The following is a 20515-nucleotide window of genomic DNA, read 5'->3' as shown; positions in this document are numbered from 1 at the left end:
TACAGCGCTGTTGGCTGGTCGTCATTGACCTTGCGTAGGCTTAAACAATGGTATACACTGATTTATAAGGCCATATTGGGTAAAATGCCACATGCTTTTTTAGTCAGGTCAGTAAATAAATATCATTTACGGTCCCATTCTGATCTGCTTCTAACAGGACCAAAAATTAGAACAGGACATGATAGAAATAGTTTTAGTTACTTAGCTCCATGGTCCTGAAATTCTGTCATGAACATTTTAAAATCTGATGATCTAGTATCGTTGGTGGAGTTTAAACACTTGATCGATGTATATATCATAGCAGAGTGTAATTGTTTTTAGGCCGGCTGTTTTTAGTCAAGACGTTTGTGCTTTTAATGTAATATGTAATTGTTGTACAGTATGTGTGTTTATAGTTTTGTTTAATGTTGTGTTAGTGTATGTAAGTTGTTTTGTCTGAAACGTTGTTCCCCCTGCTGCTATTGGACCAGGTCTCTCTTGGAAAAGAGATTATTTCAATGAGAAAAAACCTGTTTAAATAAAGGTAAAATAAAAAATAAAAATAAATACAATTGAACTGTGTCGCTTTTTTAAAATCCCCAATGACTTCATATAACCCTAACCCTCAGAAGGACTTTCACGGATCAACCCGGTACTGCTGCTCTATCTTTTCACCATTTCCGGAGGTCGACGTCACCGGCCTCCTTGGCTGCACTGAACTGTATCATTACGCACGCCTGGTTCCAATTCCTCACTGATTGTGTTTGTATAAATGTGCCCTTTGTTTCCCCATTGGGCTGTCGATTATATTTCCCATGTCCGTTGGTGGTGTGAGTACCTATACGTAGTCTCAGCCTGTGCTGCGTGTTATCGTTCCCATGTCCGTTGGTGGTGTGAGTACCTATACGTAGTCTCAGCCTGTGCTGTGTGTTATAGTTCCCATGTCCGTTGGTGGTGTGAGTACCTATACGTAGTCTCAGCCTGTGCTGCGTGTTATCGTTCCCATGTCCGTTGGTGGTGTGAGTACCTATACGTAGTCTCAGCCTGTGCTGTGTGTTATCGTTCCCATGTCCGTTGGTGGTGTGAGTACCTATGTGTTGTCTCAGCCTGTGCTGCGTGTTATCGTTCCCATGTCCGTTGGTGGTGTGAGTACCTATACGTAGTCTCAGCCTGTGCTGCGTGTTATCGTTCCCATTTCCGTTGGTGGTGTGAGTACCTATACGTAGTCTCAGCCTGTGCTGCGTGTTATCGTTCCCATGTCCGTTGGTGGTGTGAGTACCTATACGTAGTCTCAGCCTGTGCTGCGTGTTATCGTTCCCATGTCCATTGGTGGTGTGAGTACCTATGCGTAGTCTCAGTCTGTGCTGCGTGTTATCGTTCCCATGTCCGTTGGTGGTGTGAGTACCTATACGTAGTCTCAGCCTGTGCTGCGTGTTATCGTTCCCATGTCCGTTGGTGGTGTGAGTACCTATGCGTAGTCTCAGTCTGTGCTGCGTGTTATCGTTCCCATGTCCGTTGGTGGTGTGAGTACCTATGCGTAGTCTCAGTCTGTGCTGCGTGTTTTGTGCCTTGTGTGTTACGGGTCTCGTTCCGTGTCGTTCTACGAGGTTTTTGTTTGGGTACATCCCAGTGTTTTGTACAGGTGTTTGTTTTTGGTGTATTAACAACCCAAATGATGGGTTATTCCTGCGCCTGTCTCCAAATCCTTTATACCAGCGTGTCAAGGACGACTGCATATTTGATGTGTCTCGGTGGTTTAATACATGATCCACAGCATAATTATTAACTTGACCATGCATAAAAACATGTTCAATGTCTGATTTGTAATTGTCACCCATCTGATCAATCACCGCCCTTCTTTATGAGGCCAGCCATTCGAAAATCATGTCAATCCCTATTATTATTTCACACAGAATCCATGTAACTTATTTGTAACTCATTTGTTAAGCCAAATGTCACTTGCAGACAAATTCATAGCCTAATAGCCTACTACTCTGGAGTCAAAAGACATTTATGTATGTTGTTTGGTGGGTCACGGATTGGCTCTCGGGAACAATTCTATGCAGGTGGGTCGGGTTGCGGAGAAAAATCTGCCCTGATGTTTGATATCGGTGGGGGCTTGGAATTGATGTGGGGCAGGTGCAGCTCAAAAAAAATGATCCGTGCAGTACTCTACCCTACATACAGTATGTGTGTGTGTGGGGGAGGGCATGTGGGGGGTTCTTCTCTGAGGAATTAACACTGCCCTCAATCTCTTTACCCACCCTCAAACACACACACACACTCACAAGGTTACATACACCAACATATGACGAGCGTATGTGCGCAGACTCATACACAGATACATGAACACACAGGAGCTCTACACATATCGTGTGGACACACACACACACACACAAAGCTCTTGTCCTGTCCAGGGTCTTATATAACTGCCAGGAGATTATTGAAAAAGCAGGACACAGATGCTCAGACGGGGATTTTGCTACCTCCCTCCTCTCGTATTCTCTTTCTCTCCATTCGTCGGTCTGTCTGCAGGCCACCCTCAACCCTTTTCCATAGAACTGATATCAAAAGACAGGTTTTAGGAGGACAGAATATGAATCTAGAAGATTTTGTCGGCAGTCTAGGACAGATGGAGACAATGACACCTAGTACAGACAGACAGACAGACTGGCAGACAGAAACACCTTAAAGGTCCAATATGCAGCTGTTTTTATCTCAATGTCAAATCATTTCTGGGTAACAGTTAAAACCCTCTTAAGGATCCGACCCTTTTTTTTCAATTTTCTCCGAAAATGACATCCTGTAGCCCAAATCTAACTGCCTGTAGCTCAGGACCTGAAGCAAAGATATGCATATTCTTGATACCATTTGAAAGGAAACACTTTGACGTTTGTGGAAATGTGAAAATAATGTAGGTGAATATAACACATTAGATCTGGTAAAAGATAATACAAGAAAAAAACTGTGTTTTTTAGTATTTTTTGTACCATCTTTGAAATGCAATAGAAAGGCCATAATGTATTATTCCAGCCCAGGTGCAATTTCGATTTTTGTTACTTACAACCTCATGCTAATCGTTATTAGCCAACGTTAGCTCAACGCCCCGCGGGGAGGACACCGATCCCGTAAAGGTTTTAAGTACCTTACAGCAATTGTTTTCAATTAAAATGATCTAAAGTAAACAAAAACAGCTTCTTATCAAAGAACAATTTCTCAGGACTGTCTGTGAGTGGTCTGAGTGGGGAGGAGAAAACTGAAAACTAGCTGTTATTGGCAGACAAGTTCGGAACTGTCTTTCTTTTTGGTCTATCAACTAATGTCACCGGGAAATGCCTAAGCTCCATCCCAGCTGCAATTTCAGGTGGTCTTTACAGCTCTTACATTTAAAGGGCATTATTACATAATTTTCACAATTTGACAGAATTATCCCAACCTCATAGTGTGATATTTTTTACACAAGTTTTGACTGCACTGGACCTTTAATACAGAGACAGAGACACGTGAGCACAAACAGAAAGAGAGAGGCACCAATGCTATCTTAGACTGACAGTCATACATAGAGACACAATCAACCGAACTGCATGACAGAAGAGGCCTTTTTTTGTCATTCAATTTTCTCTGCCTCATTCTCTCGTCCTTTTTTTCTTCTCTCCATCGCCCTCAAGTGAGAAGTCATTATGGGACTGTGATCTTTTATTTTTCATCTTTCAAAAATAGACTATTTTAAAATGAGTCTCTTAGCTGCCTGCGGCTTTACGAGAACACACACAAGCATGCGCACATGCACGGACACATGCACGGACACATGCACGGACACATTCTGCTTTGACACCAAGGTTTCTGTTAATGAAGGAGGATGGGGGAGAAATGGAGCGAGACACGGCAATGGAGAGAGAGATGGAGAGGGAGAGAGATGGAGATGGAGAGAGAGCTGGAGAGGGAGAGGGAGATGGAGAGAGAGCTGGAGAGGGAGAGGGAGATGGAGAGAGAGCTGGAGAGAGAGATGGAGAGGGAGATGGAGAGGGAGAGAGATGGAGAGAGATGGAGAGGGAGAGAGATGGAGGGAGAGAGAGCTGGAGAGGGAGAGAGATGGAGATGGAGAGAGATCTGGAGAGGGAGATGGAGAGGGAGAGAGATGGAGAGGGAGAGAGATGGAGGGAGAGAGAGCCGGAGAGGGAGAGAGATGGAGATGGAGAGAGAGATGGAGAGAAAGAGAGAGATGGAGAGAGAGATATGGAGATGGAGAGCTGGAGAGAGAGATGGAGAGGGAGAGAGAGCTGGAGAGGGAAAGAGAGAGATGGAGAGGGAGAGAGATCGAGATGGAGAGAGAGCTGAAGAGAGAGATGGAGAGATGGAGATGGAGTGAGAGCTGGAGATGGAGAGAGGGATGGAGAGGGAGAGAGATGGAGGGAGAGAGATGGAGAGAGAGAGAGAGAGAGATGGAGAGATAGATGGAGGGATAGAGAGAGAGGGAGAGAGATGGAGGGAGAGAGAGAGATGTACAAATTGATGGAAAGTAGATTTGGGGGAAAACACACACATATTTATTTCCACAGGGCCGGGGGGTGAGACAGGGATGCAGCTTAAGCCCCACCCTATTCAACATATATATCAAGGAATTGGCGAGGGCACTAGAACAGTCTGCAGGCCGGCCTCACCCCACTAGAATCTGAAGTCAAGTGTCTACTGTTTGCTGATGATCTGGTTCTTCTGGCTCGAGATACTCAGCTAGTCTAAAGAATGCCAGTTTTATTGCGTTTTTAATCAGAACAACAGTTTTCAACTGTGCTAACATAATTGCAAAAGCATTTTCTAGTAATCAATTAGCCTTTTAAAATTAGCTAACACAACGTGCCATTGGAACACAGTAGTGATGGTTTCTGATAATGGGCCTGTACGCCTATGTAGATATTGTCACGGGTGTGTGACATGGGTGATATGTGTGTTTTTGACTTATTCTAGGGTGTTTGTACTGTCTAGGGGTTTTTGTAGGTTCATGGGGTTGTTTTCATCTAGGTGTTTATATATGTCTATGGTTGCTTAGGTTGGTTCTCAATTAGAGGCAGGTGTTTATCGTTGTCTCTGATTGGGAACCATATTTAGGCAGCCATCTTCTTTGGGTATTTCGTGGGTTATTGTCTATGTTATACGTTAGCACATTGTTTATATAGCGGTCACGTTTGTCTTATTCGTTTTGTTGTTTTTGTTTAAGTGTTCTTCGTGTTCTTCATTAATAAAGAAGAATGTATTCTAACCACGCTGCGCTTTGGTCTACTCCATACGACGATCGTGACAGATATTCCATAGAAAATCAGCTGTTTCCAGCTACAATAGTCATTTACAACATTAACAGTGTCTGCACTATTATATTCCTGATCAATTTGCTGTTATTTTAATGGACAAAAAAAACCAAGGCCATTTCTAAGTGACCCCAAACTTTTGAACAGCAGTGTAGATCTTCTGCACAGATTCTGTCAGACCTGGGCCCTGACTGTAAATCTCAGTAAACACCAATAACGGTCTTTCAAAAAAGGTCCCGTTCCCAGGTCCACGAATACAAATTCCATCTAGACACTGTTGCCCTAGAGCACACAAAAAACTATGCATACCTCGGCCTAAACATCAGCTCCAAAGGTAACTTCTTCAAAGCTGTGAACGATCTGAGAGACAAGGCAAGAATGGCCTTCTATGCCATCAAAAGGAACATACAGTGCCTTGCGAAAGTATTCGGCCCCCTTGAACTTTGCGACCTTTTGCCACCTTTCAGGCTTCAAACATAAAGATATAAAACTGTCTTTTTTTGTGAAGAATCAACAACAAGTGGGACACAATCATGAAGTGGAACGACATTTATTGGATATTTCAAACTTTTTTAACAAATCAAAAACTGAAAAATTGGGCGTGCAAAATTATTCAGCCCCTTTACTTTCAGTGCAGCAAACTCTCTCCAGAAGTTCAGTGAGGATCTCTGAATGATCCAATGTTGACCTAAATGACTAATGATGATAAATACAATCCACCTGTGTGTAATCAAGTCTCCGTATAAATGCACCTGCACTGTGATAGTCTCAGAGGTCCGTTAAAAGCGCAGAGAGCATCATGAAGAACAAGGAACACACCAGGCAGGTCCGAGATACTGTTGTGAAGAAGTTTAAAGCCGGATTTGGATACAAAAATATTTCCCAAGCTTTAAACATCCCAAGGAGCACTGTGCAAGCGATAATATTGAAATGGAAGGAGTATCAGACCACTGCAAATCTACCAAGACCTGGCCGTCCCTCTAAACTTTCAGCTCATACAAGGAGAAGACTGATCAGAGATGCAGCCAAGAGGCCCATGATCACTCTGGATGAACTGCAGAGATCTACAGCTGAGGTGGGAGACTCTGTCCATAGGACAACAATCAGTCGTATATTGCACAAATCTGGCCTTTATGGAAGAGTGGCAAGAAGAAAGCCATTTCTTAAAGATATCCATAAAAAGTGTCGTTTAAAGTTTGCCACAAGCCACCTGGGAGACACACCAAACATGTGGAAGAAGGTGCTCTGGTCAGATGAAACCAAAATTGAACTTTTTGGCAACAATGTAAAACGTTATGTTTGGCGTAAAAGCAACACAGCTCATCACCCTGACCACACCATCCCCACTGTCAAACATGGTGGTGGCAGCATCATGGTTTGGGCCTGCTTTTCTGCAGCAGGGACAGGGAAGATGGTTAAAATTGATGGGAAGATGGATGGAGCCAAATACAGGACCATTCTGGAAGAAAACCTGATGGAGTCTGCAAAAGACCTGAGACTGGGACGGAGATTTGTCTTCCAACAAGACAATGATCCAAAACATAAAGCAAAATCTACAATGGAATGGTTCAAAAATAAACATATCCAGGTGTTAGAATGGCCAAGTCAAAGTACAGACCTGAATCCAATCGAGAATCTGTGGAAAGAACTGAAAACTGCTGTTCACAAATGCTCTCCATCCAACCTCACTGAGCTCGAGCTGTTTTGCAAGGAGGAATGGGAAAAAATGTCAGTCTCTCGATGTGCAAAACTGAGAGAGACATACCCCAAGCGACTTACAGATGTAATCGCAAGCAAAAGGTGGCGCTACAAAGTATTAACTTAAGGGGGCTGAATAATTTTGCACGCCCAATTTTTCAGTTTTTGATTTGTTAAAAAAGTTTGAAATATCCAATAAATGTCGTTCCACTTCATGATTGTGTCCCACTTGTTGTTGATTCTTCACAAAAAAAGACAGTTTTATATCTTTATGTTTGAAGCCTGAAATGTGGCAAAAGGTCGCAAAGTTCAAGGGGGCCGAATACTTTCGCAAGGCACTGTACAATTCGACATACCAATTAGGATCTGGTTAAAAATACCCATTGCCTTTTATGGTTGTGAGGTCACCAACCAAGAACTCACAAAATGGACAATCAACAAATTGAGACTCTGCATGCAGAATTCTGTAGGCAGAACGGGCTCTCAAGAGAAGACAGGCTTGTGCACACTGCGCACAAAACTAGGTGGAAACTGAACTGCACTTCCTAACCTCCTGCCAAATGTATGACCGTATTAGAGACACATATTTCCCTCAGATTACACAGACCCACAAAGAATTTGAACTCCCATATCGATGGCTGAAATACCACAGTGTGCCATCACAGCAGGAAGATCTGTGACCTCAAAAGAAAAGGGTGAACCAGTGAAGAACAAACATTGTAAATACAACCTATATTTCTGTTTATTTATTTTCCCTTGTGTACTTTACCCATTTGCACATCGTTACAAGACTGTATATATACGTACTGTATTTATTATTTTAGAACTTCTGTGAGTGTAATGTTTACTGTTCATTTTTTATTTCACTTTTGTTTATTATCTATTTCACTTGCTTTGGCAACGTTAACATATGTTTCCCATGTCAATAAAGCGCCTTCAATTGAGAGAGAGAGAGAGAGAGAGAGAGAGAGAGAGAGAGAGAGAGAGAGAGAGAGAGAGAGAGAGAGAGAGAGAGAGGTGTAATTAGACAGTGTGTTTGCATGTCAGAGTGTACTGATTGGACAGATCAATGACTTCACAGATCAACGTCTCTCCATCAGGTACAAAGAGATGTAACAAGGCCCTTTCTAACAACCCCAGCTAACACCCTGAGATATGGAGCGAGCCAGAGAGGAAGGGAGAGAAGGAGAGAGTCTGAGATGAGAGAAATCAGAAATACATTCAGACACAGTAGCCTGACCCCTAAAGCTATATCCCCCCTCTCAACTCCTCCTTTCATCCTAAAACTACATCCCTCATCTCCTTTCCTCCTTTCCTCCTTCCTCCTCCCTCCCTCCCTCCCTCCCTCCTCCCTCCCTCCCTCCCTCCCTCCCTCCCTCCCTCCCTCCCTCCCCTCCCTCCCTCCCTCCCTCCCTCCCTCCCTCCCTCCCTCCTCCCTCTGTCCTCATCTTGCAGTAATGTGCACCTTCTTCTCATCAAACATCCTCCGAAATCAAATTACTGAGAGCTAAGAGAGAGCAAACACTCATGCCCACCACAACCATGCTATGTGTCTATGTGTGTCTGTGTGTGGGTGCTGTGTGTCTGTGTGTGTCTGTGTGTGTCTGTGTGTGTTGTGTGTGTGTGTGTGTGTGTGTGTGTGTGTGTGTGTGTGTGTGTGTGTGTGTGTGTGTGTGTGTGTGGTGTGTGTGTGGTGTGTGTGTGTGTGTGTGTGGTGTGTGTGTTTTACCTCTCGTGAATAGCTGAAAGCTGCCCTGGGTGTATTGCTGCAGATACTCCCTTCTCATAGAATCCATGGTCACACAGATCTAAACTGAAGTGTGTGTTAGTGTTTATGCGGCACAAGCATGTGAGAGATGCGTGTGTTTGTTTGCATACTGTATGTGTGTATGTGTGCTGCATAGGGCGCGTGTACCCCATGCATGTGTGTGTGTGTGTGGTGTGTGTGTGTGTGTGTGTGTGTGTGTGTGTGTGTGTGTCTATATCCATGCATGTGTGTGCTCACTGTTCCCTTTTGCCCACTCCACTTTACCTCCTTCAGTACCCTGGGATCTAACAGAGGCCCAGACTGATGGAAAGTAAACACAAAGAGGTAGAAATAGACATAGATTGAGAGAGGGAGGAGAGGAGACAGAGAGGGAGAGAGAAAGAGACAGACAGACAGCACAGAGGGAGTAGAGACGAGTTAAAGAGAGACATACAGCACAGACAGACAGCATAGAGGGAGGAGAGTCGAGTTAGAGAGAGAGAGACAGACAGCATAGAGGGAGGAGAGTCGAGTTAGAGACAGACAGACAGCACAGAGGGAGTAGAGACGAGTTAAAGAGAGACATACAGCACAGACAGACAGCATAGAGGGAGGAGAGTCGAGTTAGAGACAGACAGACAGACAGACAGCACAGAGGGAGTAGAGACGAGTTAGAGAGAGAGAGACAGACAGCATAGAGGGAGGAGAGTCGAGTTAGAGACAGACAGACAGACAGACAGACAGACAGACAGACAGACAGCACAGAGGGAGTAGAGACGAGTTAGAGAGAGAGAGACAGACAGACAGACAGCACAGAGGGAGTAGAGACGAGTTAGAGAGAGAGAGAGACAGACAGACAGACAGACAGCATAGAGGGAGGAGAGTCGAGTTAGAGACAGACAGACAGACAGACAGCATAGAGGGAGGAGAGTCGAGTTAGAGAGAGAGAGACAGACAGCATAGAGGGAGGAAAGACGAGTTAGAGACAGACAGACAGACAGACAGCACAGAGGGAGTAGAGACGAGTTAAAGAGAGACATACAGCACAGACAGACAGCATAGAGGGAGGAGAGTCGAGTTAGAGAGAGAGAGACAGACAGCATAGAGGGAGGAAAGACGAGTTAGAGACAGACAGACAGACAGACAGACAGCACAGAGGGAGTAGAGACGAGTTAGAGAGAGAGAGACAGACAGACAGACAGACAGCATAGAGGGAGGAGAGTCGAGTTAGAGACAGACAGACAGACAGCATAGAGGGAGGAGAGTCGAGTTAGAGAGAGAGAGACAGACAGCATAGAGGGAGGAAAGACGAGTTACAGACAGACAGACAGCACAGAGGGAGTAGAGACGAGTTAGAGAGAGACATACAGACAGCATAGAGGGAGGAGAGTCGAGTTAGAGACAGAGAGACAGACAGCATAGAGGGAGGAGAGACGAGTTAGAGAGAGACAGACAGACAGACAGCATAGAGGGAGGAGAGACGAGTTAGAGAGATACAGACAGACAGACAGACAGACAGACAGACAGACAGACAGACAGACAGACAGACAGACAGACAGACAGACAGACAGACAGACAGACAGACAGACAGCATAGAGGGAGGAGAGACGAGTTAGAGAGAGACAGACAGACATACAGCATATAGGGAGGAGAGACGAGTTAGAGACAGGCAGACAGCATAGAGGGAGGAGAGATGAGTTAGAGAGACAGACAGACAGACAGACAGACAGACAGACAGACAGACAGACAGACAGACGGACAGACAGACAGACAGACAGACAGACATATAGACAGACAGACGGACAGTATAGAGGGAGGAGAGACGAGTTAGAGAGAGACAGAGAGACAGAGAGACAGACAGACGGACAGACAGACAGACAGACCGCATAGAGCGAGGAGAGACGAGTTAGAGAGACAGAGAGACAGAGAGACAGAGAGACAGACAGACAGACAGACAGACGGACAGACGGACAGTATAGAGGGAGGAGAGACGAGTTAGAGAGAGACAGAGAGACAGACAGACGGACAGACAGACAGACAGACAGTATAGAGGGAGGAGAGACGAGTTAGAGAGACAGACAGACAGACAGACAGACATACAGACAGACAGACAGACAGACAGACAGACAGACAGACAGACAGACAGACAGACAGCATAGTGATGTATGATGTAGGGATGACAGAGAGACAGTGGGATGATGATATAGCGATGACAGAGACAAAGAGATGGGATAATGATATAGGGATGACAGAGATAAAGATAGGGGGCTAATGATATAGGGATGACGGAGACAAATAGACTGGGGGCTATTGATATAGGGAAGAGAGAGAGACAGGGGGATAATGATATAGGGATGAGAGAGAGTCAGGTGGATAATGATATAGCAATGAGAGAGAGACAGGGGGATAATGATATAGCGATGACAGAGAGACAGGGGGATAATGATATAGGGATGACAGAGACAAAGAGAGTGGGATAATGATATAGGGATGACAGAGACAAAGACAGGAGGTTAATGATATAGGGATGAGAGAGAGACAGGTGGATAATGATTTAGGGATGAGAGAGAGACAGGAGGATAATGATGTAGGGATGACAGAGAGAGACAGGGGGATGAGAGAGAGAGACAGGGGATAATGATATAGGGATGAGAGAGAGACAGGGGGATGATATTATAGGGATGAGAGAGAGTCAGGGGGATAATGATATAGGGATGAGAGAGAGACAGGGGGATAATGATGTAGGGATGCCAGAGAGACAGGGGGATAATGATACAGGGGTGAGAGAGAGACAGGTGGATGATGGTATAGGGATGAGAGAGCGACAGGAGGATAATGATATAGGGATGAGAGAGAGACAGGGGGATAATGATGTAGGGATGACAGAGAGACAGGGGATAATGATATAGCGATGACAGAGAGAAAGGGGGATAATGATATAGGGATGACAGAGATAAATAGACAGGGAGCTAATGATATAGGGATGACAGAGAGAAATAAACAGGGGGATAATGATATAGGGATGACAGGGAGAAATAGACAGGGGGCTTGAGAGAGACAGGGGGATAATGATATAGGGATGACAGAGAGAGACAGGGGATAATGATATAGGGATGACAGAGAGAGACAGGGGGATAATGATATAAGGATGACAGAGAGAGACAGGGGGATAATGATATAGGGATGAGAGAGATGGGGATAATGATGTAGGGATGAGAGAGTGACAGGGGGATAATGATATAGCGATGACAGAGTGACAGGGTGGATAATGATATAGGGATGAGAGAGTGACAGGATGATAATGATATAGCGATGACAGAGAGACAGGGGGATAATGATATAGGGATGACAGAGAGACAGGGGGATAATGATATAGGTATGACAGACAAAGACAGTGGGATAATGATATAGGGATGACAGAGACAAAGACAGGGGGCTAATGATATAGCGATGACAGAGAGAAATAGACATGGGGCTAATGATATAGCGAGGACAGAGAGAAATATACATGGGGCTAATGATATAGCGATGACAGAGAGAAATAGAATTAGACGGTGGCCATCGTGACCAGTGAACTGAGATAAGGCGGAGCTTTACCTAGCATGGACTTGTAGATGACCTGGAGCCAGTGGGTCTGGCGACGAATATGTAGCGAGGGCCAGCCGACTAGAGCATACAGGTCGCAGTGGTGGGTGGTATAAGGTCCTTTAGTAACAAAACGGACGGCACTGTGATAAACTGCATCCAGTTTATTGGAAGCTGTTTTGTAGATGACATCGCCGAAGTCGAGGATCGGTAGGATAGTCAGTTTTACTAGGGTAAGTTTGGTGGCGTGATTGAAGGAGGCTTTGTTGCGGAATAGAAAGCTGGCTCTAGATTTGATTTTAGATTGGAGATGTTTGATATGAGTCTGGAAGAAGAGTTTTCAGTCTAGCCAGACACCTAGGTACTTATAGATGTCCACATATTCTAGGTCGGAACCATCCAGGGCGGTGATGCTAGTCGGGCGTGCGGTGCAGGCAGCGAACGGTTGAAAAACATGCATTTGTTTTTCTAGCGTTTAAGAGCAGTCGGAGGCCACGGAAGGAGTGTTGTATGGCATTGAAGCTCGTTTGGAGGTTAGATAGAACAGTGTCCAAGGAAGGGCCAGAAGTATACAGAATGGTGTCGTCTGCGTAGAGGTGGATCAGGGAATCGCCCGCAGCAAGAGCAACATCATTGATATATACAGAGAAAAGAGTCGGCCCGGGAATTGAACCCTGTGGCACCCCCATAGAGACTGCCAGAGGACCGGACAACATGCCCTCCGATTTGACACACTGAACTCAATCTGCAAAGTAGTTGGTGAACCAGGCAAGGCAGTCATTAGAAAAACCGAGGCTACTGAGTCTGCCGATAAGAATATGGTGATTGACAGAGTCGAAAGCCTTGGCCAGGTCGATGAAGACAGCTGCACATTACTGTCTTTTATCGATGGCGGTTAGGATGGACAAGTACAGGACGTTAGTCTATCTCCTGTTTCTGTAGCATGAGGCAGCTGGATGGACAAGTACACCCCCTGGACAGGACGTTAGTCTATCTCCTGTTTCTGTAGCATGAGGCAGCAGGATGGACAAGTACACCCCCTGGACAGGATGTTAGTCTATCTCCTGTTTCTGTAGCATGAGGCAGCTGGATGGACAAGTACACCCCCTGGACAGGATGTTAGTCTATCTCCTGTTTCTGTAGCATGAGGCAGCTGGATGGACAAGTACACCCCCTGGACAGGATGTTAGTCTATCTCCTGTTTCTGTAGCATGAGGCAGCTGGATGGACAAGTACACCCCCTGGACAGGATGTTAGTCTATCTCCTGTTTCTGTAGCATGAGGCAGCAGGATGGACAAGTACACCCCCTGGACAGGATGTTAGTCTATCTCCTGTTTCTGTAGCATGAGGCAGCAGGATGGACAAGTACACCCCCTGGACAGGACGTTAGTCTATCTCCTGTTTCTGTAGCATGAGGCAGCAGGATGGACAAGTACACCCCCTGGACAGGATGTTAGTCTATCTCCTGTTTCTGTAGCATGAGGCAGCTGGATGGACAAGTACACCCCCTGGACAGGATGTTAGTCTATCTCCTGTTTCTGTAGCATGAGGCAGCAGGATGGACAAGTACACCCCCTGGACAGGATGTTAGTCTATCTCCTGGATTTGAACCAGGGACTGCAGTGCCCCTTCTTGCAATGAAATGCAGTGCCTTAGACCGCTGCGCCACTCAGGAGCCCAGCAGGTCCTATTTGTACAGTCTTTGGTATGACTCAGCCAAGGATGGGAGAGGAGAGACAGACAGTGAGTGATGAGAGAGAAGAGAGAGACAGTGATTGATGGGCGAGAAGAGACAGACAGTGAGTGATGGGAAAGAAGAGAACGAGACAGTGATTGATGGGAGAGAAGAGACAGACAGTGAGTGATGGGAGAGATGAGACAGACAGTGATTGATGGGAGAAGAGAGACAGTGAGTGATGGGAGAGAAGAGAGACAGACAGTGAGTGATGGGAGAGAAGAGAGCGACAGTGAGTGATGGGAGAGAAGAGAGAGACAGTGATTGATGGGAGAGAAGAGACAGACAGTGATTGATGGGAGAAGAGAGACAGTGAGTGATGGGAGAGAAGAGAGACAGACAGTGAGTGATGGGAGAGAAGAGAGACAGACAGTGAGTGATGGGAGAGAAGAGAGCGACAGTGAGTGATGGGAGAGAAGAGAGAGACAGTGATTGATGGGAGAGAAGAGACAGACAGTGAGTGATGGGAGAAGAGAGACAGTGAGTGATTGGAGAGAAGAGAAGAGAGACAATAAGTGATGGAAGAGAAGAGAGAGACAGTGATTGATGAGAGAGACAGTGAGTGATGGGAGAGAAGAGAGAGACAGTGATTGATGAGAGAGACAGTGAGTGATGGGAGAGAAGAGAGAGACAGTGATTGATGGGAGAGAAGAGAGAGACAGTGATTGATGGGAGAGAAGAGACAGACAGTGATTGATGGGAGAGAAGAGACAGACAGTGATTGATGGGAGAGAAGGGAGAGACAGTGATTGATGGGAGAGAAGAGACAGACAGTGATTGATGGGAGAGAAGAGACAGACAGTGATTGATGGGAGAGAAGAGAGAGACAGTGATTGATGGGAGAGAAGAGACAGACAGTGATTGATGGGAGAGAAGAGACAGACAGTGATTGATGGGAGAGAAGAGACAGACAGTGATTGATGGGAGAGAAGAGAGAGACAGTGATTGATGGGAGAGAAGAGAGAGACAGTGATTGATGGGAGAGAAGAGACAGACAGTGATTGATGGGAGAGAAGAGACAGACAGTGATTGATGGGAGAGAAGAGAGAGACAGTGATTGATGGGAGAGAAGAGAGAGACAGTGATTGATGGGAGAGAAGAGACAGAAAAAAATCATGGAGAATATTTAGAGATAAAAAGGAAAAAAGGATAGAGATAAAAGAGGGAGGAGGAAGATGAGGGAGGAGGAGGAAGAGGAAAAGGAGGGAGGAGGAAGATGAGGGAGTAATTGGAGGAGGAAAAGGAGGGAGTAGGAAGATGAGAGATGAGGAGGAAGAGGAAAAGGAGGGAGTAGGAAGATGAGAGATGAGGAGGAAGAGGAAAAGGAGGAGGAGAAGGAGGAGGAGGAAGAGGAGTGAGGAGGAGGAAGAGAAGGAGGAGAGGAGAGGAGTGAGGAGGAAGAGGAGGGAGGAGGAGGAAAAGGAGGAGGAAGAGGAGGGAGGAGGAGGGAAAGGAGGAGGAAGAGGAGGAAGAGGAGGGAGGAGGAGGGAAAGGAGGGAAAACAATAATAGACAAAGAACAAAATAAATAGAACACAGTCTGAATAGAAACAAGAATACTGAGGAAACTGGTACACCTCACTAGCTCTTCTCATAAAGAGGGTGTGTGTGTCTGCTGTTAACCCCAAAGCTAATGAATTGGAAAGAGACCAGTACAGTAATCCTCTCCCCCACTTCCTCTCCTTGTCCCAATTCTGCATCCTGAAAACACACACACACATCAGAGCTGCATTATCTTTGCCTCTGGATATAATCTCCATACTGGGAATATTTAAGCAATAAGGCCCGAGGGGGTGTGGTATATGACCAATATACCACGGCTAAGGGCTGTGAACCCATGTTTGGCAGTGAACCCATGTGACTTGCATATTGCATCAGATCAGCTGTCTGAGCAGAGACCTGGAGACTACATAGTCCTGTCCTTGATTACTGTGCAGTAAAGCGGCCCTCACACACACGCACGCACACCAGCCACCAATCGAAGGGTGAAAAATGAGGCTCACCTTGAGGTGACAGGGGACTCAATTCACTGGAGCTTTCAGCCCACTGTAACTACAGCAAGGAAACAAACACCGTCTCACACACACACACACACTACGTCCGATCATCACTGTCCTCACACAGTGCCTCAGTGAATGTACACATATTCAAAACTTTTTAAATACCAGTCAAATGTTCAGAATCTCTCTCTCTGTCTGTCTCAGTGTGGTGGCCGATGCTTTAAGAGAAGCTTCTCTGTGTCTATTGATTTTGCTCTGACCGCAGGCAGGCACAAAGGTGTCTGCGGTGTTACAGGTCTACATGATTAACTTTACACAACATCTCTTCTCCACCTCACCCCGCTCTCTTTTTTTCAGTCTGGCCTCTCTCTCTCAACTATTCTCTTCAACTTCCCATCAACACACACACACACACACACACACACACACACACACACACACACACACACACACACACACACACACACACACACACACACACACACACACACACACACACACACACACACACACACACACACACAGAGACAGACAGACAGACAGACAGACAGACAGACAGACAGACAGACAGACATGGGACACCTGTTGCCATGGTGATATGGATAAACAGTGAATTTGGATGTTCACATGTATCCCTCTGGTGGCCAGGTTGACCTATTTTAAGAAATGCCATTGGCTTGTGGAGAAAAGGTTGAAGATCTTCGATAGGCTGATGAATTTGTTACAGGAAGTAATCACTGTCACCTGGTGAGGTTAGCATAGGGCTAACATGTGCCAGGTTATCTGATGGGACCAGCTACAGAGTAGCATTCTATCACTTGACACTATGTCAATTATTTGAATTGGCTGATGCTTGAACTTAACCTTAAACATTTTCACATTATCTTCAGATTAGGTTTCCCTTAACATCCCATGCAACAATGTGAGAAAATGTGAACATGAACATTCTGTCTGTGTATGGAGGTGTGTCGTAAATGGCACCCTATTCCCTATATGATGCACTACAACAGTTGTGTACTATAAATGGCATAGGGTGCCATTTGGGACACAGGGGGTTTTCCACCTGCAGTGGAGAGATCCAGTCTGCAGCCAGGTAGCCAGTAAAGCGGTGATGGTACTATAGTGGTCTCAGCTAAACCAGTCTCTTATCTCCTCTCCTCTCCTCTCCTCTCCTCTCCTCTCCTCTCCTCTCCTCTCCTCTCCTCTCCTCTCCTCTCCTCTCCTCTCCTCTCCTCTCCTCTCCTCTCCTCTCCTCTCCTCTCCTCTCCTCTCCTCTCCTCTCCTCTCCTCTCCTCTCGTCTCGTCTCGTCTCGTCTCTTCTCTCCTCTCGTCTCCTCTCCTCTTCTCTTGTCTCCTCTCCTCTTCTCTCATCCAATCAAGAAATTAAAAACCAGAGACATGACGACCAATGGTCAGACTGATTGGTGACGTCATACCAGTGACAGAAGCAGAGCTGGGAAAGAACAACCATGGATTCTATGGTCAATGAGCAACAATACAGTAATCCACTGTAACTCTAGATCTCTCTCTCAACAACACTCTTCTCTTGGATAAACAGAGACCAGTGACTCATCTCTCCACTCAGATATAAGACTGCCTCCTCCCATTGGGATGTCACAGAGTGGCTCCTCCCCTTCCAGCTCCTCTGGGGGCTGAGCCAATTGACTGGGGCTATGGGCAGAAGGTTGGCTGATCCGACCAATCCGGTGCCTGCGCTGGGGGTGCCCCTGGCGGGGGGACGATGGGGGCCGCTGTGCAGTGTGGGGGTGCAGACCTCCCCCAGCCTTAGGACCCTCCCATCAATCAAACGCAGCCAGCCAAAACGGACGCAGCACCCGGAGACAGGACGGGGCAACAACCATGTCGTCACAGCAACGACAATGTTCTCAGAGACTGGGGTTGTTTGTGACTCAGGCAGCATTGGGGGCAGCAGTGGATTTGCCATTTCCAAGGAGATGAGTCAGAACGCCATCAACAGTCTGACAAAGGACGACATGGGGTCACAGGGGTCAGGGGGCGGAGTCTACTGTCAGATCAAAGCCATACGGGCCAATCCCAGGGAGTCTGGCCATAGGTCCAGCGGGAAATGGACATCTCGATACACCAATGGGAGTGTGGTCGCCCCTGAGGTGGTGGGCGGGGTCTGCACTGAGGGTGCTGAGGGCAATGAGCCAATCAGAGAGAGGAGGAGGGTCCAGTCTCTTAGAGGGGAGAAGTCCCGCCCTGGGCTGAGGTCAGGGAGTCTGTCTCAGTCTGTGAGCTCTCATGCCACGCCTCCAAGGCCCTGTAGAATGATGACATCATCATCGCCCCGCCTCTGTGGAACCTGCGGGCGGAGACAGTCCCAGGCCCCACCCATCTGCATGGCAACGGCGTGCCGCAGGCGAGCGGCAAATCAGATCACAGAAAGCCAGACTCTACCGATTCCTCCCCGGAAAAAGTCTGTACTCCCCAACCAGTACCGGAAAGACTCCCCTGTTCTGAACTCACACACACACACACCACCAACCCCACACACAGCTGTGAAGAACACTCAAACACAAACTCAGACATTGCCCTCTCCACATGCAACCCACAGGATACACACTCTGCCTGTGAAAGATGCACCTGTGATCCCATGTCCCAACACTAAGGATACACAACACACACATACCCACACAACAGACCCAGAACCCAGGTTACCCAGGTTACATCAGAAAGAAACACACACACAGACAACAGACACACAGTCACACGCCATGAAGACAACATCTTCTCCAGCTACACAGTGTTTTCCAGACAGAAACACAGAGACGTCATCTGACAACCAAAACTCTCCACAAGACTCATCTATACAAGTCACCACCAAGCCGCCAACCCCAGTTCTCCTCATAGGCACAAAATCCTTGGCCGCACCCCTTCTCCCACCTAAAAACTCCCCCAAACCCTGCCACCCTGCCCAGGTGAACACAAAACCAGCACCCCCTGTCCTTCAGACCCAACTCAAACCTACACCCCTCACCCCTTCCTTGCACCCCAAAGCATCACCAGCACAGCCAATGAAATCAGAAGCCTCCAAAACCCATGCTCCATTAAAAGACGCCCATGCTCCCCCTGCTGCCAATCTGGCCCCACAATGCAACGGGGCTCCAGGGGGGCTGGTGGGGCTACAGGCGGGGGTCCAGGCGGGGGTACCCAGAGGGTTACAAGGGTGTGTGTCAGGGGGCCTCCACGGGCGTCTCCACAGTGTGGAGGAGAGTCTGCTCTCCAACCAGGAGAAGATCAAGGTCCTCCTCAATGTTATCCAAGACCTGGAGAAGAGCAAGGCCCTCAGCGAAGGGTGAGAGAGGGAGGAGGGAGGGAGGGGTTTCTGAGTGCGTGCATGTGTGTGTGAGTGTGTGCATGTATGTGTGTGCTGTCAATCTGTCATCACTCACCATCTCTACCTCTGCTGTCAATCTGTCATCAGTCACCATCTCTCCCTCTACTCTCAATCTGTCATCATTCACCATCTCTCCCTCTGCTCTCAATCTGTCATCACTCACCATCTCTCCCTCTGCTGTCAATCTGTCATCATTCACCATCTCTCCCTCTGCTGTCAATCTGTCATCATTCACCATCTCTCCCTCTGCTGTCAATCTGTCATCATTCACCATCTCTCCCTCTGCTGTCAATCTGTCATCACTCACCATCTCTCCCCCTGCTGTCAATCTGTCATCACTCACCATCTCTCCCTCTGCTCTCAATCTGTCATCACTCACCATCTCTACCTCTGCTGTCAATCTGTCATCACTCACCATCTCTCCTTCTACTCTCAATCTGTCATCATTCACCATCTCTCCCTCTGTTCTCAATCTTTCATCACTCACCATCTCTCCCTCTGCTGTCAATCTGTCATCATTCACCATATCTCCCTCTGCTGTCAATCTGTCATCACTCACCATCTCTCCCTCTGCTCTCAATCTGTCATCACTCACCATCTCTCCCTCTGCTCTCAATCTGTCATCACTCACCATCTCTACCCCTGCTGTCAATCTGTCATCGCTCACCATCTCTCCCTCTGCTGTCAATCTGTCATCACTCACCATCTCTCCCTCTACTCTCAATCTGTCATCACTCACCATCTCTCCCTCTACTCTCAATCTGTCATCATTCACCATCTCTCCCCTCTCTTATTTTCCATCTCTCCCCTCTCTCCCCAGACTGCACCCCTCTCTTATTTTCCCTCTCTCCTCTCTTTCACCCACTCCTCTACTTTTGTTTCTACTTTTTCTATTCCCTCTAATACCAAATGAATCCCACCGAAATTATCATTGAAGATATAGCATTCATTTTTGAGCAGCACAGCAAGACTCCCAACAACAGGACACACACTCTGTCTGTCTGTCTGTCTGTCTGTCTGTCTGTCTGTCTGTCTGTCTTTCTTTCTTTCTTTCTTTCTTTCTTTCTTTCTTTCTTTCTTTCTGCCTGCCTGTGTGCGTGTGTGCGT

General features: G+C 46.8%; 2 protein-coding genes across 3 annotated transcripts in view; one reads left to right on the top strand and one right to left on the bottom strand.

The window, feature by feature from the left end:
- Positions 1-20515, bottom strand: part of LOC109881350 (dedicator of cytokinesis protein 2-like) — a 62184-nt gene that overhangs the window by 30618 nt on the left and 11051 nt on the right. The window lies entirely within an intron of this gene.
- Positions 17323-20515, top strand: part of LOC116353587 (uncharacterized) — a 9288-nt gene continuing 6095 nt past the window's right edge. The window contains exon 1 of the mRNA XM_031789979.1: positions 17323-19366. Within this exon, the coding sequence (XP_031645839.1) occupies positions 17721-19366 (1646 nt within the window). The 5' untranslated portion in view covers positions 17323-17720. The remainder of the gene's footprint in view (positions 19367-20515) is intronic.

The sequence above is a fragment of the Oncorhynchus kisutch genome, linkage group LG15, assembly GCF_002021735.2.
Source record: "Oncorhynchus kisutch isolate 150728-3 linkage group LG15, Okis_V2, whole genome shotgun sequence".
Taxonomy (NCBI): domain Eukaryota; kingdom Metazoa; phylum Chordata; class Actinopteri; order Salmoniformes; family Salmonidae; genus Oncorhynchus; species Oncorhynchus kisutch.
Note: the sequence above shows the minus strand (reverse complement) of the source record. Positions and strands in the feature narration are given on the sequence as shown.